Genomic DNA, 25,351 nt, shown 5'->3' with positions numbered 1-25,351 from the left:
TTTTAGAGGGTTCTATTGCATTGAAAAGTGCTATATAGAACCACAGTGGTGCTATAAAGAACCTTTAATTTATCAGCAGTCAGGAGTGTGACGAAGAACGACCCCTTTCAGGCAGATAGACCTGTCTGCGTGAGAATCAGCCAATCAGGAGCGTCATTGCGCTCTGCGACCAGCGGAAGCGGACAGGTTAAGTTTCAGTTTTCGAAAGCTCAAAAGAGAGCGCTGACGTTGGAATACTGTGCAGTTAATAAATAATATAAGAGAGTGTTGCTGTTCTTAAGAGTTTTAGTAATGTGTGCGTGCAACTACCAGTAAGTAAAACTGATGTTTGTCATCACAATAATGTTACGCTAATGCTATGTTAATGCACTTTGATCATTTCGTTGCATGTAGTGGCATGTTATAATATAATGGCGGTGCCTCGTGCTACCCGTGCGTATATATAGAATACTAAATATTAACGTAGGTGGTTCTTTGAAAACCTTATGTATGTTTAGTACATTTGCACAATGTGTAATGTTTATAATAAGGAGGAATTCTTTAGTTCATGATTATTATATGTTAATCTGCATTCAGTATATTGTGTATTTTGTAGTTAATGTTCGAAAGATACGTTTAAGGGATGTAGTGTATTAAAGCCTGTTTAGTGTATTTGCTTAGTGATAAGCATTTATTATGGCACTACATTTAAAGGTTTCATATATAACAAATTATAATTTAATTCTTGATTGTGTTTGCTTTATTATACCTGTTAAATATTTGACATTATAGAGCCTACGTTTTACTGATATATATATATTCCTGTATCTCTGTTTCAGAACCACACACAAATACTTTCTTTAATAAAACATCCTAAAGAGAACATCTTGTCAGCATTCTGATCAATGCTCCATGGTGGCTGCAACCATTAAAGGACCACTCAATTATACAGTCCTTACCAATCACCATAACAAGGAGGATTATTTTTGTTATTTATCCAGTTTTTTTATTTTCAGCACATTATAAGATTTAACAGTTTAAAAACAGAACTGCAAGACATCAGAAAGACTTTTATTTTCACTTTCTCTCTTCAACCTTTGAAGAAGCATTTTTCTTAAGAGTGTTGAGTTTTAACCAGAGCCCACATCCTTCCCATCAAAGCATAAAATGGACTAAAAGACAAAATGAAGTGCCCATCACAATGGTGCCAATTGCTGATAAATTAAATATAGATAATAACATCTAATCTTTACTGATGAGACGTCGTCAAAAGTTTTGTCTTCTAGGAAGTGAAAAAAATATGGAAATATTGCAGTGTATATATTCATACAGTTTGTAAACATTAAGGGTTTCACAGACAAGGTTTATCTCTAGTCCCAGACTTAAAGAATTGTACTGGCACTGGCATTGTTTTATCTTAAAGTGCACCTATTTCATTGCTAAAAACAACATTATTTTGTGTATTTGGTGTAATACAATGTGTTTGCATGGTTTATGGTTAAAAAAACATTTTCCACATACCGTACATTTTTGTAGCTCCAGATGTCCCTGTCTTCCTGAAACGCATGGATTTTGTACAAAACTGTCCCTGATTGGCTATCTAATCTCTATGTTGTGATTGGCCTGAATACCTCTGAGGTCAGCCGGAAATGTGACGCTCCTTACCATGTTTGAAAGATTCACTCACAATGCAATGCTGACATGAGTACATTTACAGGCTATAAGTCCGAAGCGAGAGGAATTTTGATAATGTTGCTCTTTACTACATCATAAATCCCCGAAAGTAAACTGTTGAATGTTCTGGGCAGCGAACCACAGCCGCCAGTGCGCCACTGTTGGGAGTGCTGCCAAACTGAGGAGAAAGTTGCGTGCCTTCCATGGTACACCCGCCCTATTAGCCTCATACCCCCGGGTATTCAGAGGTTACGGACGCGGCACAGCCACGAGGCGTCCTCTACCCATTTACGCAGTGCGGAACAGACCACAGTGTGCACAATAAATTCTCTGTTCCAAACTATATCTGGACCCTCTCATATGTGTTTGTCTTGTACGATCTTATAGCGCGCTACGGCTGCTCCCCTCACATGAACAGACCCCCTCCCTGGCACCTGCCTTGTACTTTAACTCATTTCAGCCACTGCTAGCATAAACAGAGCCCTCCTTCAGGGCCTGTCGTGTGCAAGCAAATCCTTTCATAAGGCCTTTGCCTATACTGCATTGAAACATGGCCGTTTGTTACACATGTGTAGATGTAACGTTAGTTCCCTTTCAGTTAGTCACCACGACGTGACGTCGTGACCAATGAATTGGGAACCGCTCATTTCTCTGGGAATGGCAGCCGGCTTCCAAGCCTAGTACTTTCAAGGGTGCAGTTACCAAGCTTGCGAAGGGAGACCTCCATATAACGCTGCTGAATCGGTCCACTGGTTCGTCCAGTGACTCTCAGCGCCCTGATCCATTGCCAGCGGAGGTTCCGATGGAGACGAGTGGCCCGTATTCCACTGTAACATCGTAGGGGGGGTTGTTACCCTCGGAGGCTGATCCGGATCCGCTCCCTCCTTCGGGTAGGGCTGCGTTTTTACTGCGTTTGACCCCGAGATGACAGCCCTGCTCACTCGGGCGGCGGCAGTCGGCTTGGAGTGGACTGAACCTCCCCCACCCGAACCGTCCCACTTTGATGATTGGTACTTCGGGGGTGCTCGGGCTGCCCTGTCCTCACCCCCGTGCCCTTCTTCCCTGAGGTGTCTGAGGAGTTGACGCGGTCTTGAAAGACTCCATTTTCCACCCGGAAACAGCCGTATCAGCCCTCTCCCCTCACTACTCTCGAGGGTGGAGCTGCCAAGGGGCATGTTGGTATCCCGTCAGTGGAGCGCCCGGTCGCGATGCAGCTGTGTCCACCCGGTGTTGTTTCCTCCTGGCGGGACCGTCCTACTCTGCCCTCATGGGCCTGTAAGCATTCCTCTGGGCTCACGGCCGCCGCTTACAAAGCTTGTGGGGAGGCAGCTTCAGCTCTGCATGCCATGGCATTGCTGCAAGTCCACCAGGCTAAGGCTCTGAGAGGCTTGCACGAGGGGGGGTCACGACTCGGCAGAGTTTTCCGAACTCCATGCGGCTACTGATCTGGCACTTCGTGCGACCAAGGTCACCATACGTGCCGTCGGTCGTGTGATGGCCACCCTGGTGGTAAAAGAATGCCACCTCTGGCTGTGCCTGGCAGACATGAGAGACGCCGATAAATCCCGGCTCCTCAATGATTTGATCTCCCAGGCCGGCTAAGCAGAGGTTGTCCCATTGGATTTTGGGCACTATAGCCCTTGCATACCAAAAGCAAGACATTTCTTGCCCATTTAATTTACATGCTCACTCTACATGTAGTGTGGCATCATCTTGGGCATTGGCTTGTGGTTCCTTGCTAACAGACATTTGTAGGGCTGCTGGTTGGGCGACACCTAATACGTTCACCAGGTTTTATAGTGTTCGTATCGAGCCGGTATCCTCTCGGATTCTTTCTTCAAACTAGTGGGAACACCGAGGGTCGGCTCATATGTCCGCTTGCAGCCTTTATTTTAGTGCTGCACATTTGCACCTCTATGGAAAGCCATTAGAAGGCTCATGCAGGCACAGGAAGGGTCCAGCTGCAGTGGAGTTTTGGTAGGGATTCCCAATTCGTCGGTCACAATGTGACATCGTAGTGACCAATTGAAAGTGAACGTCCTGGTTACAGATGCCAAGTTCATTGGCTTTTTGTCGGAGAGGTTCCCAATTCGTCGGTCACAACGTGACGTCTCCACTCCCTTCCTTCAGGAAACGAGGGTTACATCCGTAACCGAGACATTTCTTTGGCGTCTTACTTGTGTGATACAGTGTGCTCTACCTCAGGCTGATTCTCACATGTTTCGGCCACTAAGCACACCGGCTGCCCTAGCATGCTCTTCTCAACCTCTATCATGGCGCGCATTTGGCCACGTCAATATGCAAGCTGTTTCGCGTAGCGTCATACACAGGGACCTGCTGTTTAGTCTGGGTCTCTCAGCTAACGTGGTATACAAAGAGTTATACTTGTGCCTGTGTCCAAGGGTGCAGTTATTGCGCTTCGTATGATCAGCGGTGGGGCCGCGGCACACACCGCACTCCTCACGTCCCCCATCTGTTTTGGGTGACGATGGGAATCTTTGTTGGCTATGCTTTAGGCTCTTACATGTTGTGTCCAATGGTCACTGACGGGAAGCGATCTGCGCACTCAACTCAATTTATATTTCAAGTGCATTGTACAAGTGCTTTGGATATTGGCAACACACATTTCTTACATTTATGTATATTGGCATTGATTAGAGAGGTTATTTCACTCAATCCTGCACTTAGCTCCTCGGCTGAAGGTGGCGGTAAGCCGATGTAGATGCAAACTTTTATATATATATATATATATATATATATATATATATATATATATATATATATATATATATATATATATATATATATATATATATATATATATATATATATATATATATATATATATATATATATATATATATATATATATATATATATATATATATATATATATATATATGACGGAGAAATCTCAGCGTGCAGCGCTCAGCCCTACTCTTAATGATCTCGTGTCACAGAGAGAGGTGAATACCTATATAGTGTCTATAATGGTGTGAAGCACTGACTTCAACCTGGTGCGCTGACATGTGTCGAATGTTCTACCTTTGCAGCAACAAGCAGATGACAGCGAAGTTGGCTGTCTACCTCAAGGTTTACACTTAGCTATCGCTGTGTTTCATGCTGGAGCAAACATCTCCTCACTATCTGCTAGCTGCCTGTCCCCTGAACACACTGTATAAACACGCAGTCTCTGTAGACAGCCCAGGCTCCACAAAAGTGATGCAGCCTAAAACCACGAAACATAGCAAACGTGTTCCAGCCAATAAACGACAAAAAGGATTTGGGGATGGGGTTCGGGGGGTTAGTGCGAGTGCACATGAAGGGGGGTGTGAGGACTGGAGGAGAGAAAAGCGTAAAGAGTAAAGGGGGTCGCACACTGGACGCACAGCTCAGCGCCGCACAGTGCCACGTCCAGTCGTGTCTAGGACAACTCAGAGGTATCGTATACCGGAAGTGCACATTAAATAGCGCGATCCTAGTCAGATAGCATCTACTTCGAAATGCAAAATATACGTTAGCAGCCAATGTTAATTTGGGACAAATATGATGTTATTCAATGTTAAACTATGTGAGTGGTGCTCTGTGGCGTGACAGGGATTTGAGCAACTTCCTGAGTCGTAGCTGGGCACCGCGAACAGGTGCCACCTGTCGGCGGTGGTGTGCATATACTCATAGAACACAATGTATTAGATTTTTTTAGAACGTCGCGGCGCTGAGCTGCGCGTCCGGTGTGCGACCCCCTTAAGAGGTCAGTTAGCTAGAGGAAAGTTCTCGTAGACGCCGACTACATTCTACATTTTCCTGAATTTGGATATGGCCGATATACGACCAAAAAGACGACGTTCCACTGAACAAAGAGCAAAGGTTTCGGAAAAGCATAAGGAACGTGCAAAGTCCCGAATTTACATCGGGAAAGCCTTCGAGAGGTGGCGAGAACTCCGCGAGCAGAAGGGCTTCCAATCCGATGTTCAGGTGTCTCTGTTTTTGCTGGATAGGTGGGTGACTTCAGTTTGTTTTTTCTAAATGGACATTCATGTTCGCCTTATTACCAACACAACAATAAAAGTAGCTCACGACAGAATTATGCAGCCAGTGCTAACCTTGGTGAATATAACTTATAGAAGGGGAGGAGTTTGCTATGCTCTATTTTGTTGGACAACACTTCGAACGTCAACAAGAATTGATGTCATACAGATTGGCTTAGAGCACTTTTAAAACCTACAAATTAATACAGAATAAATATGCATAAATAATAACGTAGATTGTATTAACAATACTTAGATTGTATTTACAATACTATACTATTTCTTCCAAGTAAGCTAATAAAAGACATCAAATCAAAATGTTATGTCTATATATTTACTCGTATAACAACTAGCCGTGAAAGTTGTTGTCGCAAATAAATCCCTTACTATCCTAAAACCATAACTTATCATGACACTAAAGTGAAAGACTGGATAACTCACGCAAATCATAAGGACCAGGGGTCTCATTTATAAAGCGTGCATACGCACAAAACGGGGCTGGAAAAAAAACTTGACAGGAGAATGGGCTTGCAGGGTGGGATCTGAGGATAATTCATGTATGTACACTTGCAGGTGATCTGTGATTTATAAAAGGAACATTGTTTTGCTTAATATTTTTTGGCGTTTGCCATTTTTGGCTTTTGTGCGTATGTAGATTTTAGTAAGGATCCTACTCACAGTTTTATAAATGAGACCCCAGTACATGACCAAATAACAGCAAAAGAAAACAATGTTACTGACAAATGTAACACCAGAATAAACAATGCATTTTACCTTCAGAAGAGCTGCAGGCGACGAGAGGACTTTTAAAACTTTTTAAGAAGGTCCTTTGATTTGTCTTGCTCAAATGCCGAGACTTACAAGTGTATATTATTTAGACAGAGAATGAGTTCTCACGCATGGCGATTGAGATCCCGGTATAGCTTTAAGAATTTGTCTTGTTCAAATGTAGTGGCTGTTGCTGCGTCCGAAACCACCTACTTCATACTATATAGTACGTGAAATGCAGTAGGCGAGGTGAGTAGTATGTACGAATACATAGTATTCGAAAAACAGTATGTGAAAAGTACCCGGATGACCTACTACTTCCGGTTAGATTTTGCAGTGTGCATACGATGGACACTTCACTATCCCATGATTCCCTGGCAGAGGAGTTATCAAACGAAGAAGAAGAGGCATGCTGTTGTTTTCCTGCTGGAATGACACAACGTGATGACGACGAATGTCACGTGATGTATCAACATGGCGGATGTAGTACGTCCGAATCTCATTCATACTACCAGGATTCATACTATACAGTACCTACTGTTTTAACGCCAAGTAAGTAGGTACTTCATCTTATTCAGTACCTACTATACAATATGCGGTTTCGGACGCAGCCTGTGTGTACATAACTGGCTGACTATGTTAGCATTACATTGTGGGTTTGTATTTTAAATAATTTTTTTATTAATTATACTCCTAATTTGAATCAGTATTTATTGTATGACAAAATTAATTTGCAGCACATTGTTTAATTATTAAGTTCATTATTATTATTTTGAAAAGTAAGGGGGCACAGTGACTCAAGTGGCCGGGGCATGCCCCCTAGGGCCCGCTCGTGTCACCGACACTGCCTATGCTGCTTTTTTGCTTTTTCCACCCCGGAAGATTAATGTGAGTCAAGAAGGGCATATGGGCAGTTGCCTGGGCAACCTGAGCAACCCCCCTGTGCACGCCGCTGGCGTAAGCCGCCATGTCAATGCTCAGATCAGCTCCACTGTTCGTTCAGTCGGAAGAATCCGAGTAGTTTGCCGCCCAAACAGGCTATATAGTAACAGATGTCCCCCTATATGCTGTCATGAGCGACATTGGCCAGTACACTGGGGTTATTCAAAAGCTTCAGAGAAACCGGAAGAGGGAGGAGTTCTCATAGCATCAGCGGACACAATGTCTCGTTCCCAACTCTCAGGGAACCAAGGTTACGATACATTTGTTGTAGTCCAAGAAAAGAGATTTAAGTTGGAGACGATAACTACCTTTTGGATATCGTTAACATGTATTAATACACACTTACACACCAAAGTACATGTAAAATTGTGAATCGGACCATTGGTGCTCTTTAAGTCACACTACATAACTACATAAAGTTTATGTTTTAACTTTGAGCAGTAAACTATAAATGACTTAATAAGAAAAGATATCCATTCAGTTAGCATGATGGATGGTAAAAGAAATCTGCATATGTACACCAGACACAAGAATAATGACTCATCTTTTCATATTACACTGGTGTAAGCAAATAAACTTAAATTTAAGAAAAAAAGCAAAAGTTTCATTGTTACAGGATTAGGCCTGTCCTAATGCATTCATCCATCCATCCATGTTTCGATAAAGCAATCACAGCTGTAACAAGAGTTTCATTTGCATGTTGAAGAATAAGGAAGTTTGCTGCCATCTATTGGTATATACAGAAATATTTATTTATCACGAGATGAAAAACTGCATATGTGTGAATCATTCTTTACATTATTAAGGATTTGACTCAAATGATTGAGTTGGGAAATGATTGATTTCAGTGAAGGACAGGTACAGTAATAAAGTCGACAGCTTAGAGACCACAGCAGACTTTCTGTTGGTGTCATTGCCCTCCTTTCACTTTCAATAAGACATCTTACATTTTTAGAAAAATTATGACAAAGCATTTATGCAGTAATCATTTGAATATATTGTCAATTTAATAGCCGAAAGCTTCTTGTAATTTTAGCTGAAATTCCACACAGGTGTTCAGTCTCATTACCATGATTCAGTAAAAAGGAATCGTTTGGAACTGATTTTATTGGCAAATATGGATCAAAGAAGAGCAGTTCAACTTGTGGTCAAATGCAAGATAGAGAGAAAGCAGACTAGAACCGTCACTGTAATTTACCGTATTGAACAACTACACATGTTGTTACAGTAATGAGTAGAATTATCATTGAGTGTTTTTTCCCCTTTTTTTAACCTTTCAGCTGTAATTTTCAAGAGCTGTATTCATATTAAAAGAAAGAAATTCTTATTAATAATTTCTGAAAGTGAAAAGATGTTACGTTTTCTATGAAAAACTGATTTATGTGGGAAATCATTCAAAGTTTAAAAAGAAACATTGATCATTTCTGTAATGCTTCCTGTTGTTAGTGTTTTTAGGTCATTGTGTTGTGAATGAAATGTGTGTTTTCTGAATGAGAATTTTGGAGGAGAGATGAATTATTTGGCCAACATTCATGCTGGTAGTGCTGACTGTGCAAAAATGCAGTTTCAGTATTGAAGAATGTTTGTTAGCAACCGAAAAAAACCCTGTAATGGACAAACTGATACTCACTACAAATTCTGAAAATGTTATCTTTATGCTACACATACACAGTAAGGCAGGCATATTAATACACACAACACAGCGCTACAACAGTGAGCACACATTTATTACTCACCTTGACTCCAAGAATATTTTTCCATTTATTTTTCTGTAAACATAAAAAAATCTCTAGCTGCAAACCTTGAACTAAACCATCCAGCAGCATTCTGAGGGAAATTGAATTTCAACATTTGATTTCTGTTTCAGCATCTCAAGATCACAACATTGGCATACTTTGTGCACTAAAACATTTTCTTTAAAACCAATATGTTTATACTAGGGTTGCAAAGGGACGGAAACTTAATCTGGAAAACCTTGGAAATATTCCAAACTGAAATGTATGGGATTTGGAAATGTATATGAACTATATAATATAATAGTGCTAGCTTACATTTAGATGTGTAAAGTGTACAAATGTGGTGGTAGTCAAAGCCTGGAAAATGAAGGAGAAAAGTGATACATGGAGGATCACCTTGGGTTTCTTGGGTATAATGTTGTTGTACACTAGCTTACACAAAACACAAATTGATGTAATTTACGTGAATACATACATTTTTACATTATTTTGTGCACCGGATTCAAGGAATGATCTGTGCATGTTATGGATGAGTGTAAGTCCATGCACCAATGGCCCTTCAGTAAGCAGTGTGCATGTGACTGAGGAATGTGCAAGGTAGAAATTCAACTGAAATTGCATTAAATCTTTTTGTTTTAAACAAAATTATGCTGCAAGATTTTTAACTATTTTTTTTTAAATTCCCATGGAAAGTTTCCAGCCTTGAAAAGTCCTAGAATTCCGCAATCTGCCACCTGTCTGTCTTTTGTATGTAATTGCTATCGATGGGTTTCAAAACAATTGGGGTTTTAACCCTACAGTTGTGCACAGCTGTCTGTCTGTCATTTTACCTCATCTCATCAAGCAAATTCAATAAAACACAAAGATTTGTTTAAGAATGTCCATCTTTATTTAGAAATGTAGATGAATGTAAAACATAATGTACACATTTCAATACAAAAGTATAGTAAAATAATCAAGAGTCTTTAAGATGCAATTGGTGTTTGAATAAGACACAAGAAGAAAACAACCTTCACAGGGTCTCAGTGGCATGAATGACCAGCTTTACTAATGGATGAGAGTAAAAAGATCCTAAAAGATTGTAAGGATAATAGCCACATATGCTCATTTTCAACCATCAGCACACAGGGTTTGTACAGACTGGCTGAGTGATCCATTCGTTATAAGCACTTCAATAAGCAGAGGTGCGCTGTGGTATTTCACCACGTTTGGTTTTAGTCGCATTTACGCCTCCACCCAAAAGTGCAAAGCTGAATTGTCACATGCTCTGCATGAAGCAAATAAATACAATATCCAGAGCGTAAATTCCCACCAAACTGTGCATTTCTCGAAGTATACACAGTGCCAATGTCACAAATGTTTGCATCAGTCAATTTGCCGTTATTGCTTACAATAAACACTTCAGTGCTCTAGTTAGTCAATGAGTTTTCAGTATCAGCAGGGCATATTTTCCATCCAAAGACTTAACGTGAGCTATAGGAGAGAGACGTAGACAGTAGGAGCGGTTTTGAGGATGAAGATGGAGATTTGACCCTGTCTTCTGAGGGGCGGAATGGATTTAAGTGTGAAGAGTCCCTGAAAGTCACCTGACGTGTTTCGATTGAGCTCTGCTCTCTAAGCTGTGGAAGTGGGCTTCTCTCAGGACACGGTTGATGTGTTGGTAGGAGAGCAGACCCACGGGGCACAGCTGTTTAGAGGCACTGAAGGGACTGCAGGGGCCATAACCACTGTGTGGCCCAATAACATCCACTCCACAACCGCTGCTGGTCCCGGCGCTGTGCTCTGGACTGCTTATCCAGCTGCTCTCGCTACTGGAAGACTGCAGAGCAACACAAGATCAGGTAAAACACAACACATCCGGTCACTATTACTTATCATATTAATTGACTAAATGTTTGATAATCAATGAAAAAATAATTACCATTTTATAACTATTCACTATTGATAACTCCTCTTTTCTGTATTATTTCTTGCTGTGCAACGGCCAATTTTTGCATCAATGTGTTATGTCTGCACGTGCTTCAATGAATTAATTTCATGAAAGTATGTTAACGTCTTATTCTTGATGATAAGGTTCAGAATGCTGATGAGTCAGATTCTCCCACTACTAGCTCCTAAAGTGGCCGATTGGACGCCACTACATATTATAGTATATTTACTATATATTTCCACATATATTACCAGTTTTACCATCTTTTTATACAAATAAATGTGACATGACTTAATATCCTTGATCAAAACATCTTTGCCCCAGAGGGAATGAATGACCACTGCTCCAGGAATGCGTGTGTGTGTTTATTAGTGGGTGGGTGAAATTAAATTACATTCTGACTATAGGTTACCAACCATTAGGTTTGCAAAGGGGCAGAAAGTTTCTGGTTAATTTCCAGAAACTTTCCAAGGAAACTTAATCTGGGAAATATTCAAAATTGAAAAACTAAACAGGAATTTATGGAAATTATTTGGAAATGTTGGGAAATTCTATAAACTATATCATATACAATCATAAATAAACACTTTGTTTGGTCATAAGCAGACATGCACGCAAGGTAATACAAATTTGGAAGAATCCTGATACTTAGGCTGCGTTCTTCACACGGTACCATAATACGGTTGTCAAACCCGTATTTGAGTCCTTAAGATGGTTCTGTTTACACGCAGTTCTGTTATTTACGGGTTTGACAACAGCATTCTATAACCGCCCTCACACCCGTAACTTTTCGGGATTCACAACCGTATTTACAGAGAAGCTGTGGCGCGTGAACGGAATCGCACTGGACAACCAGTTGTCTGTCACGTCATTCGTTGCTCTCTGTGTTAAGATAACGTTACAGTGCATGAAAATGACTGCAAACTACGCAGCAGAATTGCTCCATAAGGTTAATGTGATATTATAATAACTTCATAGACGCCACAGAACATATTACATAACGCATAGAATCGCGTGCAGCCCAGTAAGTGGGATATATAAAGATTAAACCTTAAAAGTGGACGATTAACATAATGTTAAGTGTATAATAAAAGGAATATAAAAATTAGCTGTTTATTTACCCACCTTTTATCTTCAGTGAAGCAATAAAAAAGATATTTTGGTAAAAAAAACATCTGTGATTCATATAATTTAAGGCAAAAGATCCGTCCCTTTGAGAGCTCAAATAGCAGATATATCCAATACAAAAGTAATCCCCATGACTCCTGGTGACTTGCTGCTTGTAAAGCATATCGGTCGGTTTTTGCAGGATATTGAACATTATTTACAACATTATTAGCGTCCATACAGAACCTTGGCAACATATAAAGTCCGCTTTTACGCTCCCGCTCTCTAGGTGGCGCTAAGAGCCTGGTTTTGCCTGCGGTTGGTAAACCGTACTCTCTGCGCCACCTACAGAGCGGGAGCGTAAGCGCACTTCCTGTTTAGCTGCGTTAATGCTTTAAATAAAGTTTAATTTCTTGCAAAAATGGATCGATATGCTTCACAAGTCATTATGATAACTTTTGTATTGGATATATCTGCTGTGGTAAAACGTGCAGTTGCTGACACTGATTTTATGTTCATTCATTTTGGAAATTAAAACTTTAATAAGGAACCACCCTTTCTCTGCACAAAAAAAAAGGTAAGCCTTACAAAAGCCATTACCCTCAGGTCTTCTTGATTAAACATTACATTTAATCAACTGAAAGATCTAAAACATTTTCTAAAATATCCGAAAATGTGTTTGTCTTAAAAACAATGGACATATGCAGCTCGTACAGCTTGGGGGTGAGTAAATCATGGGTTTAATATCATTTTTGGCTGAACTATCCCTTTAAGAAATGATCTGTGCATGTTATGAAAGAATGCAAGTCCATGCAGGGGGTGTGGCCTTCAGTAAGCAGTGTGCATGCAAATAAGGAATGTGCAGGGTAGAAATTCAACTGAAATTGCATTAAATCATGTTTGTTTTAAACAAAATTATGCTGCACGATTTTTTTAGCTATATTTAAGTTCCCTGTTCTGCATTTTTTTTTATTCTTGGTGAATTTGCATATATTCCCATTATTTTCCATATATTCCTATAGAAAGTTTCCAGCCTTGAAAATTCCCAGAATTTTGCAACCATACATTGGCACTCATATCACTTTCACTTTAGAAGGAGCCCTTTGATATTTTTAAGTAACAGTGGGGTTTGTGCCGATGATGACTATAAGAAATGTAATGGCAATAGTTGTAAAGAATTCTCTTGATTTGTTTGAAATGATTGGTATGTCTTGCTCATTAAACAAACCATACAGATGAAGACTGAATGAGTGAATATGAAGTGACTCTTACCTCTGACTCCCATGACTCTCGGGCTGTTTCAGAGGTCTTGAGGGCAGAAGACAGAAGTCTCTTGGCCTGAGGCATCTGAATATCTTCATCATCGCCTTCAGCACGCTGACGCTTTCTATAGAAAACAATTAACGTTAGATTACATAAAAAACAATGATCAGACATTCACTACGTAAAGCAACATCATAACAGTTAACACAGATCACAGATGATGTTATTTGTCTCTTTACTATTGTACATTAACCCACATGGGTAGATAGATTACGGCTTTAAAATTCAATTTAAAATGAACGTAACGTTATGAGAAAATGATTTTGTTGCCCCGAAGCGATAAACAAATTTTTATTGTATTAAACATAAATCTGTTGACTCACCTGTTTTCTGTTAGCATTTCTGTGAATCTCACGCCAGTAGATCTCGTGTGTTTGACTTGGTTTTCTTGTTATTGAGATGAAGAATCTGCTGTGTCATGCTACACTGAACACATTATAACACCTCTGCTAAAAGCACATAAACACATCCCTGCTCAAATCCCTCAGTTTATTTCCATTATTCAGTAGATATAAGCTGAGATGACGATATTTAAAGATGAACTCGGCTGTAGTAACTCAAACTCGATGTCTCATCATATATGTGTGCTAGCTGTGAATCATGGCTCATATTTCATTCATTTCACCGACGCTCGAAGCTTCTATAAATCTCTTTTTCGCAAACGGAACTAAGGTATTAATGTTTTAATGTTTTCTGCCGCTTCTCCGTCTATTTGATAAACCTTCGCGAAACAAAACAAGCCCTCACAGCTGCTGTTATTGACATGACAATGCGCATGCGCGTGAGATTAAGCGTAGGCACGAGAAAGGAACGGCATTGGTTGAGGCGACTGCGACGTCACTTTGCCGAGCAGGTTGGCTGCTATCAAAACGTTTATTTAGCCAAAGAGTATAAAAGTACAAGAGGAGTAGGGGGAGGCTGCAGACCTGGAGCCGGTAGATCTACGCCCCTGACAGTTTTACGCCCCTGACAGTTTTGCGCCCCTGTTGTTCCTCGTGCGTCCAGTAGGGGGAGGCTGTATATTATTATATGAGCCTAGTCATATATCAAAACAGCAGACCGTACGATAGCAGCAGACCTTCTTGAAGCGATACGAATTGAGGTATGTTAAATAATCTGCTAAAGTTATTGTTGTTGATTGTATTATAATGATACATTTATTATTTATAAACGATTGATGCGATATACTGCCATTAATTATAAGTAACCATTGTTTCTAACACTATTCAACCTTTGCTTTATTTATTTTTATTAGTGAGCGAGAGCACTTTGATAGCAGGATAAAAAAACATTCAAAGAGTGGCAAACCGGAGAGTCATCTACAGGAGTCATTAAGAAATAACCAAGTCATGGTGTTAATAAAAAAATTTGTGAACCACAATATTGTCTCTTTCTTTTAAATGACCCTTGGAATTTTAGAAAAGTTATTGTGTTTGTCTTCATAAAATGCTATGTAGGACATGTTTTGTAGCTGTATGACGACCTATTGTGAATTGTACAGCATTTAGGATCCATATGATTACAGTACTTTATGTCTAATGGCCTAAATATGGTTAATATCTAAATGTAACTTAATATAAAATCACAACATCATATCAGCCAGTCTCTTGTATATAAAAACAGTTTATAAATAAATATAAATAGTTAAGTGTGACGTCATCATGCGCCGCTTCCGGGTTCAATCGTTTTCAAATAACACAGGAAAACACGCTAATATACACTCGTATCATGATGCAAAATTATTTAAACCATGATCCTTATTTTTATCTCCAATAATAAAAACCAAGATGACCAGACCTGGACTATATGGATTTTTCCGTAGTGTGCAGACTGCAGTGTACACTGTAAGTTTATACAATTTTCGTTTAAATGTGTAAAATTAATCAATAGTTCTCATAAATGGTTGTTTAAATAGGCTAGTATCGTAGTTGTATTTCCCTCTCCCCCTACTGAACGCATGAGAAGCAACAGGGGCGCAAAACTGCCAGGGGCGTAAAACTGCCAGGGGCGTAAAACTGCCAGGGGCGTAGATCTACCGGCTCCAGGTCTGCAGCCTCCCCATATAGTACAAGAGGGGAAACTCTCCTTCGTTTTTGGCATCAGTCACTAGGTGGCGCTTCAGTAGCGCGGCCGCCATTTTGGAATGAAATTTATCACAGCCAATTCATTCTCAGCTAATCTCACAGCCAAATCAGAAGCGCAATAGTAAGTTTCTTAAATTAAAATTTTGTTCACCTACACGAAACGCTGTATTGTCTTGTATGTATGTGTTGATTTGTTGTTGTTATCAGTCGTGGAATCCAATCATTAAATAGATACACATTTTAGGTAGTTTTTTCTTGCTTTATTATGTATTTCTATTTTATGCTACTACTATTATTAGTGTAATAAGTATCTATTGTGATGAGTACTGATTGATGCCTGCAGGTGGCAGTAATGTTACTGAAACAATACAATTAGTTACCAACTCCACTAGGTATGAAATATATTTTGTACATATTAATCCCCTGGATCCCGCTACAAACATTCTAATCTTATAGAACAGTGGTTTTCAAACTGGGGGCCGCGAGATGATGCCAGGGGGGCCCAAGTTTTATGACATTTTATGAAATACATTAATTTGTCATAATTTCTGTGTAATTAAACCTAAAAAAATAAGGCTACTAACCAAAAGCACTACTTTTTTTGTATAATTTAATGTTTTTTTTAATTAAAATGTTGAGTTTTAGAACAGTTTTTTGTCACAAATTTTCTTTGGGGGGCCGCGAAGGAATGCGCCGTACACAAAGGGGGCCGCACACTAAAAAAGTTTGGGAACCACTGTTATAGAACATGATGCATTGCTCTGTCTGTCATCCTACAGTATAATTGCCACTTTTGGACAGTGGCTGTGTTTTTTTTTTTTTTACTTAATCCATTTCGAGCAATTCAGATGTATATGTGTGTATATGTGTATGTATATGGAGCCAAAATATTATGTGTGGATGAGTTTATGTCGGTATGTATCTATGTAAAATTAGCCTATATAAAAGTGAAAGACTTGTCTAAATATCTGAAAACAAGCTGTAAAAAGGAATTAATGATCACTGGTCTGATTGTATGTTATTCTGTGTAATCATCATTCAGTTTGAATTTGATCTTTTAATGTACAAAGTAGCTGATATTGCCATTACTTCTAGTTGACTCCCGATTCGCTTTCATTCCAAAATGGCGGATTCGCGGGGCTGCTGCTGGGCGCTGGTGATGCAATGGAACGTTCTATTGAGTTTCCTCTCTTGTACTTCTATACTCTTTGATTTAGCCTACTGAATGGCCAATTTTATATTCTATTAAAGAAAGTGTGGACTTTGTCGTCTAAATATTTAATAACCAACAAGGTCAAGGATGTGTCCTAAAAATTATAACACCTCTACTTCATCTTTTTTTCTTTATGTTCTTTTTGTGGTGCTGGAGAAGTCTATTTCTCATCTCTTCTGGGAATACTAACGTATACAAATATGTTCTTGAAGGATTTATGTATTTTTTAACGCACATTTTCTGTCACAAAGTTTTTCTTTATTATTTATAAAGATGTTTTATTTGGTTTGCAGAACTTTGATAAAGATGTAAAGCACCAATACTTTTTGATACATTTGTTTATTTTTCTAAAAAAAAAAAAAATTTCAGGGTGCAAAGCCTTTTTTATCTTCGACAAGGAACACATACCACATAATTCATAAACAGAAAGAAAACAACTGAAATAAAATTTGTAGTAAGTTAGAAAATAAAATGTTTACATTTTTAGAACTTTGCGTCTAATTTAAATGATTTTTGATCATTTGTTAATGTATTTAACGTTAATATTTCTTTCACATTAGCACTATACTATGGACTACCCTTCAAAAGTTTAGGGCTAGGCCTACTTACTTTTTAAAATTTTTTGCATATCTTAGAATAACAGTACACAAAACTATGAAATAACACAAATGTAACTATAGGAATGCTGTGACAAATAATCAACATCTGTTATTTAACAAAAATGACACAACATGTTTCTTCTAACGTTAAATAAAATAAGTTAAAAAAGAGATTTTTAGAAATAAATCGAGTGTTTACTATTATTATTACGAAATGCAAACATTTTAATACACTGATGTATTTTGGCTATCGCTGTCAATCAGTGGGTTTTTAAATGTCCTACTCACTGCTCCTTAGCAACTGACACAGTGCGACCGGAATTTACTATGGCCAAGGTCTGCCTCTTGAATAGTAATAAAATCCCGCTGACGTTTTTTAATAACCTTCCTTCGTCCGCTAAAATAAGAGAATTAAAATTCATGAGCCAATCGTTTACCATTAGGATTGGGAATTCGCCAGTTGACCATCTGCCGCTTAAATACTATAGGCCCTTTAGGGATGCCTGCAAGCTTAGCATAAAACGCGTAATGCTGCAGTGCGCATGGAAGTACATTGTAACGAACATATTAAAAAGTAACCTTATAAATTCTGACAAGAAACTGTAAAATGTAAATTGTAACTAATCAAAGTATCTCTGGTTTGACTTCATGCGGCGCTGCAAGAACCAACAGGAAGATAACAACACAGTACTTCGAAAAATAGTTCTCCGTAAACGTTCTCGAGTCGGTCTCGCGGTATTTTTATATCATAAGCCTGTAGTTTCTTGCGGCGCCGCATGAGGTCGAACAAGCCTCGTTCCTTTCAGTCTCTTTTTAACCAATCAGTTACACATACCTGCTTAACGTCACGTCAGGTTTATTTCAACCAGACTCAAGCCTTTCCCATAGTAGGTATTTTTAACTCTGCATCCCGGAAGTTTGTGGCTGCGCTGCGCACCATCATCCTCACCGCCTCCGCACGCAGATGACACGCACGGAGGAGGAGGTGACGGGGATTAGAGCGGCTCCTCATCATTAAACGCACAGAGGAGAAACATGGGAAATACGGACTCAAAGCTTAATTTTAGGAAGGCGGTGATACAGCTGACCACTAAAACTCAGGTTTGTGACTTTAGTGTTATTGCAAGAGCGCGTGTTTGTAGTTTTAAACGGAGACTACGTCGCGCAGACCTGCAACATCTTGCATACAGAAGATCACACATATCGACAATTAAAATAAACATCAACATGAATGTGTATTATGTGTCAGCTAATTCAACGCGCCGATGGGTGTATTTTCACTAAATATGATCAATATCTGATTATTTGTGAATATCTGCGTGCGCACCATATTGATGATCTTGTTTCCACCTATATTTGTAATATTTTTTCTGTATCTTTTTTATTGTACTAATTTATTATAATTATATAATTCTATTTATACTCTACGTTGAAATATATAAGGGTAATATACAATAGGCAAAATAATACTGGAAGAAACCCATGAGAAGATTGGTGTTAGTTTTAGAGAATATGTTTTGAATTGTAGTGCATTTTACTTTACATTTTCTGATGTTTTACCAGTTATTTCTCATTAAAAACCATGTTCGTAGTGTATAAATAGATATTTAATTGTTTAATTTTATTTAAAGAGATGAAAGTGCAATGAGTGGTAATAGCCTGACGCTTGTTAGACCACACCCTCTAGACCTGACGTCTCTGTATTTAAATATCAATGGGTCGGTTACTTTATACATTTAGTTGTCAGTTAAACAAATGAAATTACATGCATTTTAGTAATCCTTTTAACTTAATCCGTGCAAATCCGTCCACAAAAATAAATGATCTTGAATCTTAAAACATCTGCTTTCATAGATGCAGTGGGGAAAAAACAAAGCATTTTATATTTTAGTTTTAATTTTGAAATAACGTCACAATACTAAAAGGGCTTTTTACACTTGAAATAGTTAACCCTGGGTTATTCTTAAGCCCAGGTTTACTGAATTCTGGTTTACATGTTTCACACTGTTCATACTTACCCAGGGGTCCATATTTGTTTAGGAATGCAAAGTGTGAAACGTCAGATTATTAAAACCCAAGATTACCTATCTTGGGTTTTAATAATCTGACGTTTCACACTTTGCATTCCTAAACAAATATGGAGTGATAACATTCTAGCACTGCTTCGTTTCACACTGCATGCCTTTGGCACCACAAAGCGGGGGAACCCTGGGTTAATTTCAGACACATTTGGCAATACAGTTTTGTTAAATTCTGATGTAGTTTTTACTAGTAATTTAAATAAGCGCACCGTCTTCAAAGATCTCCAGGTTCTCTTGTGTGTGTTGGGTTTTCATGATCTGTAAAAAAGTCTCCTCTATTCTCACAGCCAGTAGAAGCCACAGATGATGCATTCTGGGATCAGTTTTGGGCTGACACCACCACCACTGTTCAGGATGTGTTTGCTCTGGTGCCCGCCGCTGAGATTCGAGCTGTAAGGGAAGAATCTCCCTCCAATCTTGCAACGCTGTGTTACAAGGTTTGTTCACTGTTTTTTTTTTTTTTTTTGCAAAACTAGATCCTAAATCTAAATCTTTCTAATGTAAATGCCCTTTCATTATCATGCTGTTATTAGAAAGTGTGTGTCTGTATAGGCTGTGATTGTGTTGTTGGTGGGACAGGAAAACTGCTGGCGCTTTTCCCTTCCTGTCTCCATCTCCGACTTTCCGTTCTGAGACCATCAGAAAGAAAAACTAAATCTTCAGTTTTCTCCTGCCAGCCAAGTAAGGGATAATGTAGAGGCAGCCGGTAGTTATTGGGAAATAAGCCCCGACAGTGTGATCAGGTCGACACGAAGCGGAGGGTCTTGTATCACACTGAAGGGGCTTATTTCCCAATAACTACCGGCTGCCTCTACATTATCCCGCTTATTACACGGCTACTTGCCACATAAGAAAAAAAACTGGACATGAATATGAATTTGAAACATTTTATTGGCATATTTGTTTTAAATTAACATTTTTATCCTTCCGCGAAACTTTGCACAGATGCATAAAATGATCGTAATACCTTATTAAGATCCTCTGCTTCATACTTGTCTCCATTTTTTCTCTTTTAGCCAGTCTTTGAGAAGTTTTAATGCCCATTCTGTATTTTTTTGTGTGTTGGCTTCGTAGCTGTCATGCTCTATTTTGTCAAGTTCAGTCTCAGTAAGCTCTCTGTGTCTTGTCGTGGTTGTCGAGTGTTTGTCACAAGATGGCGCCAAACAGACAGTAATCTTTATTGATCTTTATTGGCGCGGAGCGATTTTACTCGTACAAGTAGTCCGGCTATGCGTTATTATTTTGGAGCGGTTATTATTTGAAAAGACCGAACCTGCAAATGTCTCAACTGACCAATCAGAATCAAGCATTCCAGAGAGCCGTGTAATAAGTTTAAAGAAAGAAAGAAAAACTTAACATCAGACATCTGAAGTGCACTATAAGTAATGAAATGATATTATTGTGTGACATTAATATTTACTGTAACTGTGTGTACTCTTTATATTTAGGGAATTGGTATCAATCCACCCCTACCTATGTGCATAAGGCGTGATCTCGCAAGACACTAACTTAACACTAAACTTGGGTTACACATGAGATTAAGCGAGTGTCTAGCAAATGTAAGCGTCTCTTTTATCATAAATCCCTTCAAAGTGTCTGCAGCAGACATGTATTTTAACTAGGGCTGTCAATAGATTAAAATATTTAAAGGTATAGCAGAAGATTTTCTTTTTCCGGTGGATCATCAAGACATCCCAGTTGTAAATCATTCTGGTGATATGTTGACGTATGGCCGTCGTACGTGCTCGTCCCTAGGTTCGCTTTCTGCGCATGCGCACGTTCAGGTGTATTTGTGTTTTGGTCTCCGGTTTCAGCCATTTATTGAATCTCGCGTTCTCACCGTATTCTTTCAAAATGTCTGAGGGTCGCAAGAGAAAAAGTGTCCACAAATTGTTTGACAAGAAGAGAAAGGCCTCTGAAGAAAGAAACAAGACCAGAGTGTTTTTGGGAGACTATTTCACACGCTGGCGTGCCCTAAAAGCACAGGTTGGGCTTCCCACGCGAAGTTTCTTCTTCTTCTTCTTTCATTTAAGATCACTGCTAGTAAAAGTTGATGTAAGCTATGATGAGCGATGCTAGCCCTGGCACAAGTCACGAACCGCGCAGACACGGTAAACATCTCAATGTATTAACCATGCCGGCTGCAACTTGTAAACAGTGCGAAGAGAAGAACTAGGCCGCATGCTCTCTCTCGTGCACACATAAATTGGCGTTCCCTCTCTGGAGCAGGTACAGTGTTGCGCATGTGCATTTTTTTTAAAGTGGAGGGGCGATTATTTTCAAAAATTTGGGAAAATCTTCCGCTATACCTTTAATATAGATTAATCGCATGATTTCACGTTAATCGCAAATTAATCGTTCATTTTTATCTGTTCTAAATTTACCTTAATTAAACACTTTTCAAGTTTTTAATACTCTAATGAACATGGGTGTGGACAAATATAGATGTTTTATGCAAATGTATGTTTACACCAGCCTGTTTACATTTTCGATAGAACCATTAGCCATTGTTTGGAATATGAATTTTCCTTTCAGAAGACTTTCTTGGTGACTTTCTTTCTCCATTTCTGTTTACTGCTGCAATGCATCATTTGTGAACTGAGTCGCAATTAGCAAATTTTGAGTTATTTATATTTTAACATTCTCTATTGAAAACCTTTAAAACAAAGCAAGCATGATTTGTTGGAGTCAGCAAAGTTAATTAAAAAAATCCAAAATTACCACATCCATACCTTAAACTCGCAGGTTAAACTAATAGATTTGGCACACACAAAGCAAAAACAATATCAATATATGTTAAAGGAACACTCCACTTTTTTTTGAAAATGTGCTCATTTTCCATTTGATTTTTACCGTTTTGGAATCCATTCAGCTGATCTCTGGGTCTGGTGCTACCACTTTTATCATAGCTTAGCAGAATCCATTGAACATGATTAGACTATAAACAGTGCGCCTAAAATAATAACCAAAGAGTTTCGATATTTTTCCTATTTAAAACTTGATTCTTCTGTAGTTATATTGTAACTAAGCATTTCAAGGCAGTTATGGCTATGAACTAAACTCTCATTCTGGCGTAGTAATCAAATACTTTACTGATGTAACATGGCTGCAGGAGGCACAGTGATATTACGCACTGCCCGAAAATAGTCTCCTGCTGTAGACCCCTTTATCACCCACGTCACTGTGACGTCACCGCTCTAGCTGGAGGCAAAAAAAAAGGAGGAACTCATAGCCGGCGCGCTAAAAGTTTGAGTTTTTGACTTTAAAATGTCATCTTGTTGTGTTCTTGGCTGCCAGCTTAGAAGGAACCGCACTTTTGGTTCAAAAATAAAGTTTTACCGGATCCCGGCAGCCATTTCTTCACAAAAAATCAAGAAGACGATTGTGGTTGAATGCAATACGGCGTACAGACTAGACGGAGACGATCATAAATAATACTCGTGTTTGCAGTGCACACTTCATATCAGGTAAAATTATCTATGCATATGTACTGTTGTGTTGGTTTTATCTAGTACAAATCAGCAAGTTTCTGTTTTATAGGTGAAAAGTCACCAACCGCACTATTGTTTAGCTTAAATGTTAAACAAACATACAGCGATAGATGTGTATGCCATCGTTTGAATAGTCTCTTAAAATAATACACATTGCTAATCATAGTTAACCCAGTGATAGGTTACATAAGACAGTAAGCCTAGACAAAATTACCCAAATCCACCTGAAAGTAATTCATATGTTGTCTAGGAAATATCTAAAACCTGGTTAAAATCGCAAGAGTTAATTTACAAAAATACCTGTCAAGGTCCCGCAGAATCAGTGACTGTACATATTCGGACAGATCCGAAACTTCTTCTGCATCCTTGTTTAATAAATCCCTCCTAAAACGTGCTAGTTTAAGCTTGTCAACATAGCCTCTGCGGCTCTTTCTGCCTCCACCTAAGCCCCGCCCACACAAATACGTCACATTGTTTACCAACTGTAAAAGGGTCTATAGAGGGTATGCATTGACGTCACTTTTCCACATGACCACAACGGAGCTCACCCTGTTCAGTGGCAAACATTCAACAAAATGGCTGGTTTTCATAGCGGCTGCTGTTGGTAAAACTGACTATTATCAGTTTAAATTGAATTTAGTTGGCCTTAACAGTGAGTCGAACAACTTGCCAAACAACCAGTAGTAGCTCCAACTTACGCCTCTACTACTGCAGGCGCTTTTCAAAAATGAATAGATAAATTTGAATATTAATTTTCACCTTAAAAATTAGTGTTTTTTTTTAACTATTCGAATATGACGTAAAAACTCATCATTGCCAGGGAAGCGTTTCTCTTAATTGACAAGATAACTCCTGAATAGCGGGGAAAGTGTGAAACAATAATAAAGATAGAAGTTATTTCTATTGTAAACTTTGTCATCACTAAAATCACAACTTGTGTCAGAATACATATGTACCAAATGATGCAGATGTGTGTGTTCTGATATGCGTGTGGTTTTTATTACAGGCTGTGGAGAAGTTGGTTCAGAGTGCAGAGTCGGGATGTCCTACAGAAAAAGAAAAGCAGACTGTGTTGAACTGCACCCGTATGCTTGCTCGAATCTTGCCCTATATCTTTGAGGACCAGGACTGGAGAGGGTTTTTCTGGTCCACCATCCCTGGTGCTGGCAGAGCAGGGGTGAGATAGATGTTACACGTACAGTACGGTATATGATGCTTTGGGATTGCCTTTCACGTAGGGCAGTAAATTCATGGCAGTTACACCACACAGACTAAAGGAATTGAGAATATGGAAGAGGGATTGATAGATGCAGGAGAAAACAAAGAAAAATCGATGGACAACATTAGCAGCAGAATACAGCGGTTAAGATTAAACCGTATTTATTGTCTAAGATTAGCGTAGTAATAATGTAACTTACATAAGAGGGTGCTAAGCAGAACAACAATGATTACTCTCTCTCTCTCTCCCTCCTCCTGCTGCCCCTTTGGTTAACAAAACTGGCAGAGATGGAATTAAAACTAGAAAGCACCAGCTCTGAAAACTACCTTGTAAAGCTTGAAGTTTCCTTGGGTCGAGAGCCCGCTGACGATCAGCCTCCTTCTTGAGTTTTACTGGTGGTTAGAAAACAACTTTTAGGTGAATTCCCGGAGCCACCACCTACTAATTAGGAGTGAGGGTCAGGACCATAGGTCAGGACAAATCTATCAGCCACCTCGTTGCTGGTGTCTCTTACGCGTCCTGTCCTTTCCTTGTGCTTGAATCTCAGCTTCCTACTCGAGCATTGTGAGCTTCGTGTTCTATCGCCTTTCACACGCATTCTGGTTGAAGCAGTCGGTGGTGAGTAGAGTACTGACAAACATAGAAAATGGACCGAGTCCGATCGAATAGGAAAGGAGGGTCTCTGCAACTCTGTTTCATTACAACATTATTTGTGTAATGCAGATTTTTGTCTTCAATATTTTCTTCAGGCTAAAAGCCATGCATGTTCATGCATATGCTATGGTTGTTTATTTGTAAAGTATAAAATATAAATATTAAATCCCATATATGGGAATATATTGCCTAATATATACCATGATATTTTCCAATAGACTGCAATATATTTTTGTTTCATAAGGGTTGTCATACCAATTATATGGCTTATTCTGGGTTGGCAGAAACTAAGCAAGTCATATACATCATAGGTGGCATAAGGATATTTGCATGAGAAATGAACTGAACACCTTTAATGCCTAGGGTTATAAAATGTTCTGAAATTAATATAAAGTCCTCAAGCAAAGATAATAATAAAGTTTACATTTACACAAGCACACAAATAAACAGTGATGCAACAAATGTGATTTATCTTAATAAGTAGTAATTAAACATTACATTTATATTAACACGATGCAGGAGA

General features: G+C 38.9%; 2 protein-coding genes and 1 long non-coding RNA gene across 3 annotated transcripts in view; 2 read left to right on the top strand and 1 right to left on the bottom strand.

Moving 5' to 3' along the window:
- The first annotated feature begins 211 nt into the window (after window positions 1-211).
- On the top strand, window positions 212-862 carry LOC135745347 (uncharacterized). The gene is made up of 2 exons (XR_010531183.1): window positions 212-311; window positions 819-862. It is a non-coding gene; the product is annotated as an uncharacterized lncRNA (long non-coding RNA).
- Window positions 863-9,993: 9,131 nt separating this feature from the next.
- Window positions 9,994-14,268, bottom strand: LOC135745380 (uncharacterized). Its single transcript, XM_065263679.2, has 3 exons — window positions 13,811-14,268; window positions 13,437-13,551; window positions 9,994-10,946 (listed from the first exon to the last, which is right to left on the bottom strand). Exons 1-3 carry the CDS (start codon window positions 13,825-13,827, stop codon window positions 10,710-10,712), a joined length of 369 nt encoding a protein of 122 aa, XP_065119751.1. The 5' UTR covers window positions 13,828-14,268; the 3' UTR covers window positions 9,994-10,709.
- A 3,702-nt stretch (window positions 14,269-17,970) lies between these two features.
- The window catches only part of hid1a (HID1 domain containing a), a 28,731-nt gene continuing 21,350 nt past the window's right edge, over window positions 17,971-25,351 (top strand). The window contains exons 1-3 of the mRNA XM_065263677.2: window positions 17,971-18,484; window positions 19,752-19,901; window positions 23,962-24,132. Of these exons, the coding sequence (XP_065119749.1) occupies window positions 18,419-18,484; window positions 19,752-19,901; window positions 23,962-24,132 (387 nt within the window). The 5' untranslated portion in view covers window positions 17,971-18,418. The remainder of the gene's footprint in view (window positions 18,485-19,751; window positions 19,902-23,961; window positions 24,133-25,351) is intronic.

The sequence above is a fragment of the Paramisgurnus dabryanus genome, chromosome 3 (genome assembly GCF_030506205.2).
Source record: "Paramisgurnus dabryanus chromosome 3, PD_genome_1.1, whole genome shotgun sequence".
Taxonomy (NCBI): Eukaryota; Metazoa; Chordata; class Actinopteri; order Cypriniformes; family Cobitidae; genus Paramisgurnus; species Paramisgurnus dabryanus.
This window is presented reverse-complemented; position numbering and strand designations above follow the sequence as displayed.